At 41.1% G+C, this 19903-nt stretch overlaps 1 protein-coding gene across 1 annotated transcript in view; it reads left to right on the top strand.

The window, feature by feature from the left end:
- The window catches only part of DOC2B (double C2 domain beta), a 1203985-nt gene that overhangs the window by 670370 nt on the left and 513712 nt on the right, over positions 1 to 19903 (top strand). Inside the window, exon 3 of the mRNA XM_073574406.1 lies at positions 4012 to 4086. Coding sequence (XP_073430507.1) covers positions 4012 to 4086 — 75 coding nt within the window. The remainder of the gene's footprint in view (positions 1 to 4011; positions 4087 to 19903) is intronic.

The raw sequence follows: 19903 nt of genomic DNA, 5'->3' as shown, positions 1-19903 counted from the left end.
TTGTCATGGTCTTACTATTTTTACCTTTAGGCCACAGGTGTGTACCTGGTTGTGTTTTATGCAAAGTATTTCACCTTTTAACAAAAGTTGTGTACATTGTTAGGAAATCACCAACAATAAACACAACTTTTTAGGTGAAATACTTTGCTTCAAACACAACCAGGAACACAACTGTGGCAAAAAGCTAAAATTTATTTACCTTTTACCCACAGTTATATACCCAGTTTTGAATACCTTTTTACCTTTTAAATACCCTGTATTTAACCTTTTTTTTTAACATGTTTGGCCGCAGAAAGAAATGACAGACAACCAGTGTAAACAATAATTTAACTTTTATTTAATTTTTTTTTTTTAGTAAACTGTTTTTAAATTTAAAAAAACTTTTTTAATAAAGGTTTGAAACCATAAAACTGGTCATTTTTATTAAAATACACACATTATAAATTTGTGTAGTGTGGGGTGGAAATACTGCTGGAGGGGCTGCGGGACACTTCGACACTGGGAGTGTGGAGAGAGGACTGGGATCGTGGTGGGGAAGGAACAGTTAGAGGTGAAGGTGTGGAAAAAGCTAGAGAATGGGTGGACATGTGGGAGGCAGAAGAGGTGGTGGGTGGTGGAGTGGAGGGTTGGGCAGGGACTGTAGGAGCAGATGATGTTGATGGAAAGTTGTATGGGGAAGGAGTTTGGTACGGGGAAGGAGTTTGGTACGGGGCAGGTTGCTGGAAGTGGGGAGATGTCTGGTACTGGGGAGGTTGCTGGTACTGGGGAGGTTGCTGGTACTGGGGAGGTTGCTGGTACAGGGGAGGTGGCTGGTATGTAATAGGAGGGGGAGGATGGAAAGTGGCTGGAGGGGGTGCAGGTGGAGGAACTACTGGGGTGGGAGGAGGAGGTTGGGAGGTAACGTGCTGGAGAGCACCGTGGCACGAATGCATTACATGCATCCGCTGGCTAGGAGAGAGCACTTCCATGCGCTCCACAACAGACCTGAAAAAGGTGTGGTTTGGCGAAGATCTTGCTTCTGAATGCATGGTTTGCAGAAGTGTCTTCACCTCCAGAATGCTGGAGTTGATCTGCTGAAAGCCTGCAGAGATTTGCTCTGACAAGACTTTTAGACAGTTCTGGAAAGATGCATTCAGATGCAAGAACTCTGGTGCATAAGTCTTTTCCTGACCCCTCTGCCGCTGCCGCCCAGTACCCGCAGGTGTACTAGAGGTGGCAGGGGCAGAAGGGTGGGGTAAAGGGAAAGCAATCTCCTCACCAGCAGCTTCATGTAATGTTGTCGACCACGATGCTCCTGCGCTGGTGGATGGGACAGATGGCTGTAATGTGTGGGAAGGTGCAGATGTACCGGGGCGGTTGAAGTGTCCCTCGGTGCCGGTCTCCTCAGGGATCGCCTCAGAAGGGTCCAATCGTGCAGGCTCCCGAGTGCTGCACGATTCGGAGGAACGACAGGGCTCGTGCGTACTTGTACTTGCTCCTGCGTCCTCCAGATCCACTCGGGGCCCGCATCTCTTTATTGAACTCCTTCTTGAAACAATCCCTCACAGACCGCCACCGCTTCACAATTCTGTCCCCTGAAACGAGAAAGGACAAAGTGGTTAGTATACAACATCAGTGTTTCCCAAACTCCAGTCCTCATGGTCCCCAGGGGTCATGTTTTCAGGATTTCCATAGTAAATAGAAATCCTGAACACATGATCCGTGGGGACCACGAGGACTGGAGTTTGGGAAACACTGGTTTACATCAAGCAACCGGTACTGTATATACTTACGCTCTTTAATCTGGGCTCGAGCATCGAGGTCCTCCCAGCGGTCCACAAGGAGCGAACAGATTTCCTCCCAGAGCCGTCGGGTAACTATCAGGTCAGCATGGCGGTGGTCAGCCATATTCCATAGCGGCTCCCTTTCTCTGATGAGATCGATGAGGTGGTCCACATCTATTCCTCCATCCTCACCGTCAGAGTCAGGAGCACGCTGTGAAGGCTGTTAAAGTAAAAGAGAAAAATAGCAAAATTAGTCACCACACTTTAAGACATGAAATAAAAAGTGTACCAAAATTTAACTTAAATATTATACTTACACGCTAGTGACCGCCGCGTTGCTGTCGCCGATGACCCTGGGAGGCACTGCGAGGACCTCTTGGCCGAGCACCAGATTGGGAAGACTAGAGAAGAAAAGAAAAAATTTGTGTGTTTGGATGTTGGCATATTTGTTTGCTGTGTGTTGTCTGCGGTACATTGTTTTCTATGTGTTGTGTGTAGTGTGATGTTGTGTTTCTGCGTTTGATGAAAAAATCTTACCAATTGTGAGCCCACTCCAGGTGTCTGTCCACCCCTTCCTTCTTCTTCTGGGAGCTCCTCTTCAGCTTGTGATTCCTGTTTTGAAATAAAAGGCAATGAATAGACATATATTACAGAGATGATGGATTTTGGAAATAAAAACTTACCATCAAACGCTGACGATGCGAGGGAGGGCTCCCAGAAGAAGATGTGGTGTCCTCTTGCTGGAAAGACTCCATGGCTGTGGGTGGTGCTGCTGCTGCTGCTGCCAGTGCTGCCAGTGCTGCTGCTGCTGCTGCATCTCTTTGGCGGCTGTTGAATAAAGAGAAACAAAGGGCCAATGAATATCTTGATATTCCATGGCCCTAGTTTTGAGGAATGGGGGATTTGATAATTACCATCTCTCATCTGCTGGTGGACTCCCCTCCCATTGTTCAGCATGTTCCCTTTGCTGCTCCATTTGTGGTGGTGGTGGTGCTGATGGTGCTGCAGTGGTCTCCTGCCTTCTCCTGCGCCTGGTTCCTGTCTTGGGTGGCATGTTGGGTGTGGCTGAGGGTCCCACTGTCATGCTTTTATATATGTGTGCTGTGGGCAGAGCTACTGAGCATGCTCAGACCCAAAAAAACGGATCCGGCTTTCGCCGGATCCGGTGCATTGCGGCGCTCATAGACTTTCATTGTGTGAAAAAGCCGGAAGCGCCTGATACGGTGGGTCCGGCTTTTTCGCCGGAGACAAAAAACGTTACAGTTGCCGTTTTTTCCAGACGCCGGATTGCGACACATTGCCGGATCCGGCGAAAACCGGACGAAACGCATGGCCATCTGGCGCGATTCGGCGCAAATGCAAGTCAATGGGGGGGAAACCGGATCCGGCATTGCATTTCACCGGATCCGGTTTTTGTCAAAAGAGCCGGATCGCGCCTGACGGCGAAAACCTGATGTGTGAAAGAGGCCTAAGTATATAAATAAATAGGAAACCAAGTAACATTTAAAAATGGACAGATTTACATCTAACCACAAAAGCTGAATCGAAAGAGAGATATAGCTTAATCAACAAGAAATAATCAGAATCCAGAGTATACAAGTAATATTCAAATAATATTAATACAAGTAGCACATATTATAGAGACATTATACCCCATAGTGAACTTTGATTTATAAATTGCACATGTCATCGTATTACCTAATGACATGACAACAAGGTAATAGATCACACCACAAAATCTCAAGAACTCTTAACTGCGTTTTGCTGATAAGACAGCTTCATCAGGAGTAATGGTATTGTGGTATATACATTAAATGGACATATACTAAGGATTACAGGTCAGAAGGACTTGGGTATTCTGCTCTTTAATGATAAGCAGCAGTATTCAGTGTCAAGTGCAGCTGCAAAAGCAATTATATGTCAAACTGCATCTGAATAATACCTCAACTTGGTCTGATACATAGGGGTATAAGTAACTGCGTACACTACTTCAATTATGCTAATGGCAAAGCTGGGGTAATTGTGTTATGTAGAATCTCACAAAGTATGTTCTATCTTCCCCTTTGCCATTATACAGCATTATATACCGTATGCGGGTTAAGAAGTTTAATATTTTTTACATATGAATTAGTAAAGCTTTTTTAAATGTAGTGATTTATTTTATTTAGCTACCATGGTGTATGATTTGTAGCTTAACAATAATAAAGTCACTTTGCATTTCTAACATTAATATCTATTGTTTTTAAAGGGCTTGAAGCCTATGGACCACAATGGACTGGCTGATCCATATGTTAAATTACATTTACTTCCAGGAGCTAGTAAGGTAGGAGTAATTTAGCTTTCTGTGTTTAATGTTCTTACAAACCGTTATTATTCATTTCACACGTTAAATATCTTTATTGCTGTTTTTAAAGAATCCTCTAAATCCACCTATTATCAAATATGATAAAAGTATATTTCTAGCTTAAACCAAGTGCCTCACTGTGTTCGTGAAGTGTCAGTTCTGGTGCATATGTAAAGTGTTATTCTCTGGATCTTTATAGATTTGTGGTGTTTTGCTTGTGATTGGATTGTTTCAGTATACCACCCTACCCATGCCCTCCATTCTGCTGATGACCTGAGGTTATCATCCTCAATAATCGGAACCTCCCACTCCCGTCTCCAAGACTTTACACGTGCTGTGCCAATTCTTTGGAATGCACTTCCCAGGTCAATACGATTAGTCCCCAATCCCTACAATTTTAAGTTTGCCCTGAAAATGCATTTAATCAGACTGGCCTATCGCCTGAACACATTAACCTATTCTATCCCTGTTTGGCACAGCCAAAAGTTTTACCATGACCCGGTTCCCTGTATCATGCTCCCACATGCTTTATGCATCTATTAGCCCTCTGTGTCTGTACTGTTACACACTTAACATTATGGCTGGTCCATACAATCAGGGCAACTGTTACCACCCACCTTTCGTGTCTCCCCTTTTTCCTCATAGATTGTAAGCTTGCGAGCAGGGCTCTCATTCCTCTTGTTATCTGCTATGGTCTATGTGATTATTTTTATGCTGTAATGTCTATCGTCTGTACAAGTCCCCTCTGAAATGTAAATTGCTGCGGAATATGTTGGCGCTATAGAAATAAAATTTATTATTATTATTATATGATTGCTGATATTGCTTTGATATTTAGCATGAAGAAAATGTCAAAACCTTCATCTCCAATTTGTCTCTTGTGTTGACACCACTCTATTCCCTGACTATCTTATTCTAGTCTACTAGTCATTTATGGATTTTTAGGGTATTTGTACATAACATCTTTTTCCAATGGAATCTACCTGAAAAAGCACAGAAAAACACCAAAAGAAAAGAACATTTGTGCTACAATGAAACAAATTCTGTCTTTTGTCACATCTTTTAACTGCTTCAGGCTTATAAAACTATGAAGCGGACAAAAGAAGTAACCTGACCATTCTGTCAGCTTCCGCTTGAAAGCCATCAACATGTTATATATGGAATGCAGATATGCAGACACAAAAGACACTTAAGGGAAAATACAACAACATTTTCCTAAAAAATCTTCTACTTAAAAAATGAAGTAGTAGTAAATGTAGCCTTAAAAGAAGAGGGGACAAGAAGGGGCACCTTCCCAGAAGGTGTGGTAAATAACAAAATTTCCAGCCACCTAGTTTAAATACCCACCAACACCTACTTACCTATACACAACTCCAGAAGAAGCAACTTGTGAAACCGTGCTCGTCGGGCGGGGGGAGCGTCTCCGGCATCTACCGTTCTGTGCGCAGTTGTTTTCCAGCACCTGTCTCCAGTCCTTTAGCACTATAAAGGTAAAACTTCTTTATATTCTAATATATCTACTAAAGAAATTTTCTTATTTATCACACCTTCTTGGACGGTGCCCCTTCTTGTCGCTTTTTCTTTTAAGGCTGCATTTATAGGATGGTCTATTAGTGCTTTTTGTCACCTCAGTATAATAAGTAGTTTAATCTGCTATTACTGTGACCACATTTATTTATTAATTTAGCCTATTTTTAGGGGTTTAAATATACTGTGCACTATATTTAGTTATATAGTTGTATTTATTTAATACTATTTATTTCTCTATCTAATAATTTATGTATTTGCTGGTCATCCTCCCCTTCATATTGGAGGTCCCTTTTTGCCCTTTCTTTTTATACCAATCATTTTAAATTGTTAATTAATGAAAAATTATATTTTTTAACCCCTTTACCCCCAACGGTGGTTTGCACGTTCATGACCAGGTCAATTTTTACAATTCTGACCACTGTCCATTTATGAGGTAATAACTCTGAAACGCTTCCATGGATCCCAGTGATTCTGACACTGTTTTCTCATGACATATTGTACTTCATGTTAGAGGTAAATTTTCATTCAAATAACTTGCGCTTATTTGTGAAAAAAGGGAAATTTGGTGAAAATTTTGAAAATTTCGCAATTTTCCAACTTTGAATTTTTATGCCCTTAAATCACAGAGAAATGGCACGCAAAAAATTAAGAAGTAACATTTCACATATGTTTACTTTACATCAGCACAATTTTGGAACCAAAATTTTTTATATTAGGAAGTTATAAGGGTTAAAAGTTGACCAGCGATTTCTCATTTTTGCAACACCATTTTATTTTTACAGATCACATCACATTTGAAGTCACTTTGAGGGGTCTATATGATAGAAAATACCCAAAAGTGACACCATTCTAAAAACTGTACCCCACAAGGTGCTGAAAACCACATTCAAGAAGTTTATTAACCCTTCAAGTGCTTCACAGGAATTTTTGGAATATTTAAAAAAAAATGAACATTTAACTTTTTTTCACAAAAAAAATTACTTCAGGTCCATTTTTTTATTTTACCAAGGGTAACAGGAGAAATTGGACTGCAAAAGTTATTGTGCAATTTCTCCTGAGTACGCTGATACCTGATATGTGGGGGGAACCACTGTTTCGGCGCATGGCAGAGCTCAGAAAGGAAGGAGCGCCGTTTGACTTTTTCAATGCAAAATTGACTGGAATTCAGATCGGACGCCATGTCACATTTGGAGAGCCCCTGATGTGCCTAAACAGTGGAAACCCCCCACAAGTGACCCCATTTTTGAAACTAGACCCCCCAAGGAACTTATCTAGATATGTGGTGAGAACTTTGAACCCACAAGGGCTTCACAGAAGTTTATAACGTACAGCCGTACAATTAAAAAATCATATTTTTTCCACAAAAAGGATCTTTTCACTCCCAATTTTTATTTTCCCAAGGGTAACAGGATCCTAAAAGTTATTGTGCAATGTGTCCTGAGTACGCTGACACCCCATATGTGGGTGTAAATGACTATTTAGGTGCATGGCAGAGCTCGGAAGGAAAGCAGCGCCATTTGACTTTTTTGGCTGGAATTGAGATCGGACACCATGTCGTGTTTGGAAAGCCCCTGATGTGCCAAAACAGTAGAAACCCCCACAAATGACACCATTTTGGAAACTAGACCCCCCCAAGGAACTTATCTAGATGTGTGGTGAGAACCTTGAACCCCCAAGGGCTTCACAGAAGTTCATAACGTACAGCTGAACAATTAAAAAATCATATTTTTTCCACAAAAATGATCTTTTCACCCTCAATTTTTATTTCTCTAAGGGTAACAGGACTCCAAAAGTTATTGTGCAATATGTCTTGAGTACGCTGACACCCCATATGTGGGGGTAATCAACTATTTGGGAGCATGGCAGAGCTCGGAAGGGAAGCAGCGCCATTTGACTTTTATGGCTGGAATTGAGATCGGAATCCATGTCGCGTTTGGAAAGCCCCCGCTGTGCCAAAACAGTGGAAACCCCCCACAAATGACACCAATTTGGAAACTAGACCCCCCATGGAACTTATCTAGATGTGTGGTGAGAACTTTGAACCTCCCAGGGCTTCACAGAAGTTAATAACGTACAGTCGTAAAATTAAAAAATCACATTTGTTCCACAGAAATGATCTTTTCACCCCAGATTTTTATTTTCCCAAGGGTAACAGGACCCTAAAAGTTATTGTGCAATTTGTCCTGAGTATGCTGATACCCCACATGTGGGTGTAAACCACTATTTGGGCGCATGGCAGAGCTCGGAAGGGAAGCAGCGCCATTTGACTTTTTTGGCTGGAATTGGGATTGGACGCCATGCCGCGTTTGGAAAGCCCCTGATGTGTCTAAACAGTGGAAACCCCCCACAAATGACACCATTTTGGAAACTAGACCCCCAAGGAACTTATCTAGATGTGTGGTGAGCACTTTGAACCCCCAAGGGCTTCACAGAAGTTTATAACGCCCAGGCGTGAAAATAAAAAAATCATATTTTTTTTCCACAAAAATGATGTTTTTGCCCCCAATTTCTTATTTTCCTAAGGGTAACAGGAGAAATTGCCCCCAAAAATTGTTTTGCAATTTGTCCTGAATAGGCTGATACCCCATATGTGGGGGTAAAACACTGTTTGGGCGCATAGCAGAGCTTGGAAGGGAAGGAGCACCGTTTGACTTTTTCAATGCAGAATTGGCTGGAATTGAGATCCGACGCCATGTTGCGTTTGGAGAGCACCTGATGTGCCCAAACAGTGGAAACCCCCAATTCTAACTCCAACCCTAACCCCAACACACTACTAACCCTAATCTCAGCCCTAACCCCAACCCTAGCCCTAACCCTAATCCTAGCCCTAACCCTAACCCTAATGGGAAAATTGAAATAAATACATTTTTTTAATTTTATTATTTTTCCCTAACTAAGAGGGTGATAAAGGGGTGTTTGATTTACTATTTATGGTGTTTTTTATGTTTGGCAGCTGTCATACACTAAAAGATGCTTTTTATTGTAAAAATAGTTTTTGCATCACCACATTTTGAGAGCTATAATTTTTCCATATTTTGACCCACCGAGTCATGTGAGGTCCTATTTTTTGCGAGACGAGTTGACGTTTTTATTGGTACCATTTTTGGGCACGTGACATCTTTTTGATCGCTTTTTATTCCAATTTTTGGGACGCAGAATGAACAAAAACCAGCATTTTAAGAATTTCTTTTGGGGGGTGCGTTTACACCGTTCCACGTGAGGTAAAATTGACAAGGCGGATTTATTCTTTAGGTCAGTACAATTACAGTGATACCTCATTTATATTTTTTTATGTTTTGGCACTTTTATGCAATAAAAACTATTTTATATAGAAAATAATTATTTTTGCATCACTTTATTCTGCGAGCTATAACTTTTTTATTTTTTCACTGATGATGCTGTATGACAGCTCTTTTTTTGCGGGACAAGATGATGTTTCCAGCGGTACCATAATTATTTATATCCATCTTTTTGATCGCGCGTTATTGCACTTTTTGTTCGGCAGTATGATAATAAAGCATTATTTTTTGCTTTGTTTTTTTTTATTTTTTAAGGGGTTCACTAAAGGGGTTAACTAATGGGACAGTTTTATAGGGCGGGTTGTTACGGACACGGCGATACTAAATATGTGTACTTTTATTGTTTTGTTTTTTTTTATTTCCAAAAAATGAATTTAGGGAATTAGGGAATTTTTTTTTTTTATTTATTTAGTGATTTTTTTTATAAATTATTTTTACACTTTTTTTTTTAACTTTATTACAATGTCCCAGGGGGGACATAGCTGTCATGTGACAGATCGCTGATCTGTCACATCACAGATCGCTGTGACAGATCAGCGATCTGTCACAGGCAGTGCTGGAGGCTTCCTCATGCCGGCGCTTTGCAGGCTTGAGGAAGCCACCTCCCTGCAGGCCCCCGAAGTTCCCCGCCACCATTTTGGATCCAGTGACCTGCAGGGAATGAGGCCCCTCCCTGCCGATGCTTGCCTAATCCCCGATACACTTCGATCGTGTTTGATTGCAGTGTGCTATGGGTTAACGTGTCGGGGCGGTCCGTGACCGCCCCAGACACATAGTGCTGGGTGTCAGCTGCGATAATCAGCTGACACCCGGCCGCGATCATCGACGCTCTCCCCGTGAGCACCGCTGATCGCTATGACATACTATCCCGTCCATGGGCATAGAGGCCCAGGTCCCATGGACGGGATAGTACGTCAGATGTCAGAAAGGGGTTAATCACACTTTTTTATCCTCACTTCCTATCTTTTATGGCACCACCTTACCATAATAGATTATGTCTATAATATATCACTGAAGTGACTTTGGCCGTTATTTAAAAAGGACTATGGGAATAACAGAGAGTATAATGTTTAAAATACACCCTATGAGGTGTATAATAATGATGGGCAGATGTATGTTTATATTAATATACTAACTCAATGAATCGCTAAAGAATCACTGCGATTACAAGTAAATATTATAGGAAGTGTCTAACCTTAATCGTATAATCATGATGTCAAACTTTCCGATAGAATATTTTCAGTTAAATAACGGATATGTTAAAAAAATTACAATATTCCTATAATTAAAAAGCTATTCTACTGGGAAAAAAAATATTCATCAGTTGCAAAGAATTTGTTTTTATGTTTTATTAAATACACAATAAATATCCAGCATATGAGAAGCTCAGTTTATATGAATGTCGCTTTTAAATTTTTTTACGCTATTTCCAGTCTTTTTCATCTTTCTATTCATTAAAAATGCTGAACGTCTTCTAAAAGAAAAAGACAGCAAATGGAAAACGTAGCTTGTTATATATTTCAGCTTTAAATGTGAAATAAAAAAATGGAGAACTTCAAAGCCAACTTTAAAAAGTATTATTTCATATAGCCTCGAAACAATATAGATTTTATTATTCAAGTTCTTTAATTTTAAACCATATTATAATGTACTTCTTATGTCTTCTCCATTGTGCTATGGCCTGACCCCAGCATATATTTTGCAGTGAATGTAACTTTATCTTGGCTAATTGCTTAAGAATAAAAAAAATCTTAAGTTAAAATGTCCCTTTAGTGGACAGGTTTTAAAAGTAATGAAAAAGTTAAGCATAACTAAAGCATAATAGAAAAATGGAAAATTATATTTCCCCTATTATCTATATTTTATCACATCTCTTGTATTCTGCTGTGAAAAATAAAAGCGAAATGCACATAAATTATCATATGTCATCTTTCATAGAAAACCATACCATCATGCAACAGATGATGTCTTTATCAGGAGAAAGCATTCACTCTCCACTTCTGTTAAGAATATAATTTGTATACCACACTGGAACAATCTTAAAAGGAACATACTGCTCACTGAGAAAGCAATTAGTGGGGAAGACATGGAGGGTGGAGACATGGGTCAGGACAAACAGGAAAGTAGCTGAGGAGTGGATATGGGCCACCCTCCCAGGGCTGTGGGGTACTCGGTACCGGGCCGGTATCAGCGGGATGTGTCACAGCAGCGGGGACCCGGTCCGTGGCCCTGGGCGCCCAAGTAATGGGGAATGTAATGGTTTGAATGAATAGTTTGTGACGCCACCTGTGGTGTTCGGCAAGTGAGATGTTAGGCCGACGCTGCATGCAGATCCTCTGGGGCTGGTGGTGTGTTGCAGCCAAGATGGTGAAGCTCCCCACAGGTGGAGCCGTAGCCCCAGGGCAGTGTAGATGTGGGGGAAGAGGAGAGGCACAAGCGGTGTAGAAGCTGGTACCCAGATGTAGCGGGGTTGGATGCGTTGGTGCAAGAATGAATGGAGGACACCAGGGCTTGCAGTTCCAAAGCTTTACTCACAGTCTGTAGTACACACAGGTGCCTGCCTCCATGCCGTGTCCTCCGGGTCAGGGACTCAGTCAACCTCCAGGCAAGATGGAATGCTCCCTTCCAACGCTCCGCCAACATGTGCCTTTCTGAACGTCTCCTCTATAGCGCCTTTAAATGTGAAGTACTCCCAGTACTGAGTTACACTGGAGTGCCTCCTGACAGATGTTCCCAAGAACTCTACTTATACGGCAGACAGCTGTAGCCTGCTTCGGGGACTCTCTACTCCTGAGTCCCGGCTCACTATCAATGTTGCTGTTGTGCCCCCAAGTCTTAGATGGGAGTAGTGCATTTACAGCCCACTACTCCACCGGTGTCTGCTGCAGAACCATTAGTGTCCATACAACCTCGGGGACCGGGCCCCGGCCTTGCGCTTAGAACTTCTAGGCAGAGTTCTTCCTTTAACCCACGTCCTCTCTGTTCCCTTTTACTCCTTCATTCCATTCTAATCTCTCTCTCTTATGGAATATCAGGTTTCAGTTCAATGTCTTTCTCCTTCTTTCTTTTCCCGTTCCAGCAGACCCAGGTCACTGAGATCTGATGCAGCACCTCCTTCCTCCATCCCTCTTCCAGGGATCTTCTTTCCTCACTCCTCTCTGAGTGGCTTCCTCTCTCAGACTGACCTGTAATTCTAAACCTTCCCGCTCTTTTATGTATTCTAAACTCCACCCGCCTCCCAGCACGTTTGGTGTTCCAAGCAGGGAACCACCAAAGGTGCTCTGCTACTCTCTAAGCAAGGAGCCGCAATGTGGCTTTGCTGAACTACCGTGTTGTGTGGGATGCGGGTGTTGGAGCGTGGTCAGGAGCCTCCAACTTACCTGGATGGTGGGGCACCACACCTCAGAAGGAGGTGCAGTACCTCTGTGGCGACTGAGCCTCAGGGGCTCCACAGATATGGGTCCAAGAGAAGGAAGCTGCACCTGTTTGTGTACTTCATAGCAAATTTGCCAAATTGGGTAATGGTAAATAGGAGCAGCTTAATCTCAGAAAAGACATCCCTAGTCTATACTGCTCTCCCTAACAGCAAAAACAACAGTCTAGCAAGTAGCCAGGACCGAGGTAATCTAAGTAGGATTACACAATGGGTGGTGGTTATAGGAGATCCGATAATTAGGAAGAAAGAATAATTTGTCATCAAAATTCCCTCAACCTAATGGTTTGTTGTTTTCCTGGTTCCAGGCATCAGCATGTGGAGATAAATTAATGTGGGGGCTGGTAAGGATCCTGCTGTCATGCTCTTCATGGGAACCATTGATATAATATGTGATAATTGGAGTATTGATGAGAAAAACACTAGGGATTGCAATTGTCGTTGAGTTACATATGACACTTAGTTTTTGACTAACTTTTGGCTTTTGCATCCTAAAGTTACCCCAGCTTTTCCCTATCACAACAACTTTTTAAGCTACAGGATACCCTCCCTTTGCCTCTAAAACCATACAGTAATGTCTCCCTGAGGCCACAGGCTCAAAAGGCTACTGCGGACAGACTTGGCACAAGTTTCTTCATTTGGCAAGCTCCAATAATAAATTAATAATAATCTTTATTTTTATATAGCACTAACATGTTCCGCAGTGCTTTACAGTTGGCACACATTATCATCACTGTTCCCATTGAGGCTCACAATCTAAATTCCCTATCAGTATGTCTTTGCAATGTAGAAGGAAACAGAGAACCCGGAAGAAACTCGCTCAAACACAGGAAGAACATACTGCAACCTTGCAGTGCTAACCACTGAGCCACCGTGCTGCCCCATGCTGCTCCAGAAAAATACCAATACCCTTTCACCCCTGTTCAGGGATCTGGTTTTACAACAGAACCCAGTGGAATGCACCATGGGCTGCCATCTGGAGATAGGAATAATCCTCACGCAGGATCAGAGTTGAGAGGCCATTTCAAGGACAAAATCAGGATCCGTAGAAATTGTCAGAAACAAGCCTCTCAATCAGCTCATCGACCTGGGGCATTGCATATGCGTCAAACTTGGACACCTCATTCAGCTTCCTGTAGTCATTACAGAAACAGGCTAGAGTCAGTCAGGTATATCACCACCCTGGACCTAACAAAAGGGTATTGGCAAATTCTCCTATCCCTAAGTGCCAAGTAGAAAACAACCTTCTCTATAACTGATGGGTGCTTTCAATACACCAGGATGCCATTCAGTCTGCAGGGAGCACCAGCTACCTTCCAGAGGGCTATGGACCATGATCTTCAGCTCCGCATTGGGGAAGCCATCTACAAAAGGTCCAGGAGGTACTGGACACACTGAGGAAAGCAGAGTTTACCATAAACCTAAAGAAATGCGCCATGAGGAAAGAAGAGGAGAAATACTTGAGCTATATAGTCAGAAGGGGCAAAATCAGGCAGCAAGTAAATAAGGTAAATGCAATCTAGAATTGGCAAGTTGGGCGTTTCTGGGAATTGTGGGATTCTATCAATGATTTATCCTTAATTTTGCCATGATAGCCACCCCCTGACTGATTTTCTTAGAGGCACGAAGACTTCAACAGCCAAATGGTCCATTAAAGGAGAGATGGCGTTCCAAGAGTTGAAGCTCAACCTGTGTAAGCAGCTGGTCTTGACAGCATCTAACTTCAGTAGGGAGTTTGTGGTCCAGATGGACACCTCAGAAGTCAGGTTGGGGACCATGTTGACCCAGAAAGTAAATGGGGAGGAACATCCCATCCTATACTTAAGTCAAAAACTCTCTGCCTTTGAGAAAAACTATACCTGTTATGAATGAGTCACCGTAGGAGGCAAAAGCAGAAATACAAGCTAAGTCCAGAAAACCAGAGAAGTTGGCAACTATCAGATTGCAGACCCCTGAACCTATCAACACAACTAGCAGTAGCTGTGGGGGGTTTCTACGATGCCCTAGACCCCTCGATCACAGCCGGAGAAATACATAGGCCTAAAGAAAGGAAAGGGGAAATCTAAACTGCCCCAGAGCAGACCCCAAAGCAATAGGCAGCCCCCAACATATAATGACGGTGAAGCAAGATGAAAATACTAACACAGACAGAAAGATAGACTGAGCAAAGACGGGGCCCCAAAACTACCTAGATAGGAAAGGACAGGAAGGCTGCTGTCTGCAATCTGCCAAAACCCTATCAAAGACATAAGCCAACCAGCTGATATGCAAAAGGCCCTGAAGCAGCTAGGCTTCAAAAACTGAATCAGCACTCAGGTATTTTCAGAAGACAGAGCTAAATGAATTCAGCACACCCCAGCAGGGAATGGCAGAAATCCAGAAAAACAAAGCAAAAACAAAGTCAAAGCACAAAAGCAAAAGGCCGAGCAGCAAAATTAGCTTTGGAGGAGCAGGAATTCAGAATGGTCTCCAAGGATCCCACAGAGAAATCACCCGCAGGGCAGAAGGGTGTCGGCAGCCTTATATCCAGTCCGTAACTCCACTCAGCCAGTCCTCATCATCAGCCTCAGGTGTTTGACAATCAGGCTCACTACCTTTCTTTACCAGAAGAGGGAGTTCCCCGGGCCTCAATAATGAAGGGGAAAATGAACTCACAACATATACCATTGTGGAAAAAGAGTGCTTGGCCATCAAATGGGAAATTGACATGCTACTAGGCCAGAAGTTCAGGTTAGGGTCAGACCATGGGCCCTTGAGATGGAAGAGGGAAAGGAACAGAAAGAATGCCCGGGTGACTAGGTGGTTTCTGGCGCTCCACGACTACAGCTTGCACATAGAGCATAGGCCAGGGAAACTACATGGTAATGCAGATACCCTGTCCAGACTTCCCTGCTTAGTGAGTAAAGTGAGTAAAGGCACCAAGACCCCTGTTTTGGGCAGAGGGAGGGATATGTGACATTTCACTGAGGCTATTAGCTTCAGTGATTTGAATCCCAGAAGTTTGCTCCAGCACATTATGTGTTGAGAGGGTTTGTGGACAACCATAGAGTAGGTGGGAGATTGACCACCTAATCTTCATCCCAGGGTGTGGTCTGGGGTTTAAATAGTCAGCCTCCTGAGGCATTCTGTGTTCAGTGCATTTGGAGAGGCTTACGTCAGGGAGGTGTCGTGTTTGGGCTAACCTGCACTATGTGTTTTGTGGTTTGCTAAGGACTGTGCTTTGTGTTACCAACGTGTTTTGTTTTTCATGTTTTTGCAAAAGGGGCATATTTATTTTTACTTCACCATGGTTTATGCTGTGTATATAAACCAGTGAAGATCTTAAAGAGACAGTGTTCCCATGTCTACCTCCGTGTACAGCTGAGTGAGACGATATACCATACTTTATATACAGTATTAGTGCAAATAAATGTAGCTATCCTAATAATATCAATGAACAATTTGTTACTGAAGAAAAATGCATAATTGCAAGAGTACCAGGATAGTCATAGCAGTCAGTTGCTACATAAAGGATTATGGGATAGATTATAGGAAAACATCTGTAATCTCATTTAGACCGCTAGGTTTCAATGTGTTTGATGTGTAGATCTAATGTATTTCTTTTCTGTTAAAGGTGTTGTCTGATTCAAATCGATAATTCTACACTCACTCTGGATTTGTCGGTTTCTGATCCGAGATCGGAGGGTACGTTTGTGTTATACATATCCCGGCCAGGACTCTTCCAGTGGGCATGGTCTCGCTCCATACATTTGTATTGAATGAGGCCATACCCCTTCTAGTGATACAGCAGTCAAGAGGGTGTGGCTGATTACAGGGCATGGCCTCACTCCATACAAGTTTATGGAAATGAGTCTGCGCCCACTGGCCAGAAATATACATAACTTATACATACTCTCCGGTCCCGGGTCAAAAAATTGTGAATTTTCGCAGTGAACAGTGCATGCGCTGGGGAGATTCATAAGTCTGCAGTCACCCCTGTAAGCTGTTGAACACTATTTTGGGTCTAAGATGGAATATTTTCAATAGGGCTAATCCGGATTATACCATGATCTCTACTGTGTTTCAAACTGTAGTGATCTATGAGACTTTAACTTTTTGTGCAATGCTTGCACCATCCGACCCACTATTCTTTTGCAAGGGCATTCAATCATGTACTGTATATAGCAAAATTCATCAGACATGTTAAATGATATTTAATGGAGAAAGTTTCTTTTAAGCTATAGTAAAATGCAACAGTTAATTCATGACAAATGGATAAACAACAAAGGCTGGTTTTGGTTTTTGAAAATGCCATACAATAGGTTAGTATTAATGGTTAGTATTATTGCTGATATGGTATTTCAATCTACTAGGACCTATGATATTCTTCATTGTGGGGGCTTTTCAAAAGGTAAGAGCTGGATTTGTAAGTAATTGTTTTCCCAAAATAGGGTTGTTTAACAGGATATACCAATGGTCCTTGAGGATTTTTCTTATTTCCTTGTGATGCTCATTAAATTTAGTAATAAAATTAGTTATGGTGTATGTTTTTTTTGGGATTTCAAGTAGCATTTTCTGGTCATACTTCTTAGTGTTAGAGAAAGCCCCTTTTTCCAGTTTATTGTTATATTCCTAGAGATGAAATCTTTCCTTCAATGTGATAACCTGTACATTGAAATTGGAGTCTATTGTGCAATTTTTTTTAATCCAACCATTTATTATAATGACCCTTACAGTAATGTATGTAGCTGTTGGCATTGACCTTTTTGAAAAAAAGTTTTGGTGCAAATCTGGTCTTTCAAAGTAAAAACTGTGATGTCAGGGAAATGCATTGATGGTGGGTTAGACAGTGAGACCCCAATCATTTGCATTAATCTCATAGATAAAAGCCTGGATATCCTTTTTAGAATAATCCCATATGAAGAAAAGATCATCAATGTATCTTTTGTATATATAATAATGTTATCCCTATAGTTACCCTTGTGTATGTACAATTCTTCAAAAATTCCCATAAACAGATTAGCGTACGTAGGTGCGACCTTAGACCCCATCACAGTCTCACATATCTGGTGATATGATTCACCCTGAAATATAAAATAGTTATTCTTAAGGATGAATGAAAGACTTTCATAAAATAACTATTTTTAACATAAAGAGGGTCTTGTATCCTTTTCCAGGTATTTCTCAAAGCACAAAAGACCAATGTCATGCCAAATATTAGAGCACATGGAAGCTACATAAAGTGTTACAAAAATATAGGATGGTTTCCATTTAATGGTTTGTTACATATGGATTAATTGAGTAGAAACTCTAAGGTGGCTGTTTAGACTGAGTGAGGATATGAAACTGCATGATTCTGTCAATGTTTTCCAAAAGATTGCTTGTAAGTGATCCTATCATTGAAATGATGGGTCTCTCTGGTGGATTTATCAGGCTTTTGTGTATCTTTGGCAAATGATAGAAAAAAGGAGGAATAGATTTGTTTTTAACAGACAAAAATGTCTTTTCATGTGAATTCAACACATTATCGGCGACTGCTTTATTGATTAATGCATTATAGAGTGGAAGCACATTTTGTAGTAAAGCTGGAGATGCTTCAACATAATCGTCGGTGTTTGAAATGATTCTTTGTGCTTCCTTGCAGTAATCCTCATAATTCTATATGATAACCCCTCCTCTCTTGTCTGCTGCTGCAATCTGATAACTATATCCATATTTTTGCTAAGCGATCGAATAGCCTCTCTTTCAATTCTTGTTAGATTTTGAGTAGTCTTACCTTGAATTAAAATTTTTTTCTGTGATGGATTTCAATTTACTGACCACTAAGTCAACAAAAATGTTTAGATGATGCCCGTTATTATCAGTAGAATAACGACTGGATTTTGTTTTCACGTCAAGATGATGGCTGCTATCATTTTGAGGCATGGGAGTAACAGGCAGAGCTATGTTTTTTTTAATAAAGTGTCATTTTAGGGTCATTTTTCTAATGAACACTTGTAAATCCAGAAGAAAGGTCAAAATCTTTGGGATGAGATGTAGGACGGAAGGGGAGTCCTTTGGCCAAAAAGGAGGATTCCGTATCTCATAGTATGCAGCTGGATAAAATCGTTTGATGGCTTGTCTATTTTGGGTTGGGACATGGTCTTGTTATTCCTTTTTTCTATTTTCCTGCCGCCTCTGGTTCATCTATTTGACTTTTTCTTTTTCCTGGTTTTGGGGACAATTAGGAATTTATTAGTTTTTTTCTTGGGAGAGAGGGCTTGGGGGTAAAAAAGGAACCAAGGCATTTGTTCCTGTAGAAGTATTATCTTTTTCTTGGATTAAAGTCTGAGTGCAGAACATATCAGGAGTAGTATTGTATTGATGGATCCAGTAATGTTGTAGATATGGGTTCTGAGAAATCCTTATGTGTTAGGGACTTGATAGCATTTATGGGATCAAGAGGGTTAATTAAACCCAGAGTTTTTATATCTTCTGTGGAAATAGTTATAGGAGCAAAATTATCTTTATTTCCAGTTACGTGGGAATTCCTCCTTTCGCTACTGATTTTATTAATCTGTTCCCTAATGTTTTCCAAGTGTCTTTTTGCATCTAAAAAGAATGTGAAGGTAGTCTTTGGGAGTTTAAAGGTCACAGATACAATTTTAGTGTTTTGTACTGAGGGATTTTCCTTTTCAATTTTATCTCTTACCGTGCTTATAGGGTCAGTGTAATTATTTGGAATATGTGTTGGAGTGTTATTCAATGTCCCCATCTGATCGGATTTCTTGTTGCTGTAATTATTTCTATTTTTGAACACTCTATTACTTCCATCAGTATATTAAGGAGTATTCATATTAACAGATATCTTGTTCTTTGACACGCTTATGTCACGGTTTCCCAAGCTTCCAACCTACATGGCTGGGAAACCCCTGATCGCTAAGTTGACTGAAGTTCAGCAGGGGCACTTTCCAACTTTACAAATTTTCCCATGCTATGGCTCATATTTTTTTTTAATCACATGTTCTTTTTGAAAAAGATCAACTTATACAACCACAAGTGTTGTAAAACAAAACGCTTGCCACTTTTACATATAGATATTTTAATGTCACTTTACTCTTTTTTGCAGAATAAGTATACTTGTTCTCTATGTTATTAATTTTTGAATCCTTTCCAAACTGATTGCGTTCACTTTCTACTCTCTGTGGCACACTAGCAATGCACAACTATCATTAACCTTGGAAATTCAAATGAGTTCAAATCTACCATATACTTTCACATTTTACACACTTACAGTGGGTACTGTGCTCCTTTACCAGTATGGTTTTTGCCCTGAAGAAGAAGAGAGTTACTTCGAAACATGTTGACAATAAAAAAAAAGCATACTCTTCTTGTGTGCACATGAAATGTCCCTTCATTGACCAGCAGCGCAGAATAGCAACAAATTTCCTTATCCAAGTTTGCATCTGGTCCTAGGACCCAATGACCTGCAGTAGCTGGAATTACATGCTCCCTAATTGTTGTGACATCACAACTTAACCAGGTTAGCATAACCTTTTTTATTTTACATTTTAAT

Source organism: Dendrobates tinctorius, unplaced genomic scaffold (assembly GCF_039654945.1).
Source record: "Dendrobates tinctorius isolate UK_male_01 unplaced genomic scaffold, ASM3965494v1 ptg000007l, whole genome shotgun sequence".
NCBI lineage: Eukaryota > Metazoa > Chordata > Amphibia > Anura > Dendrobatidae > Dendrobates > Dendrobates tinctorius.
The sequence above is the reverse complement of the archived record's forward strand: the minus strand, read 5'-3'. Positions and strand labels throughout refer to the sequence as shown.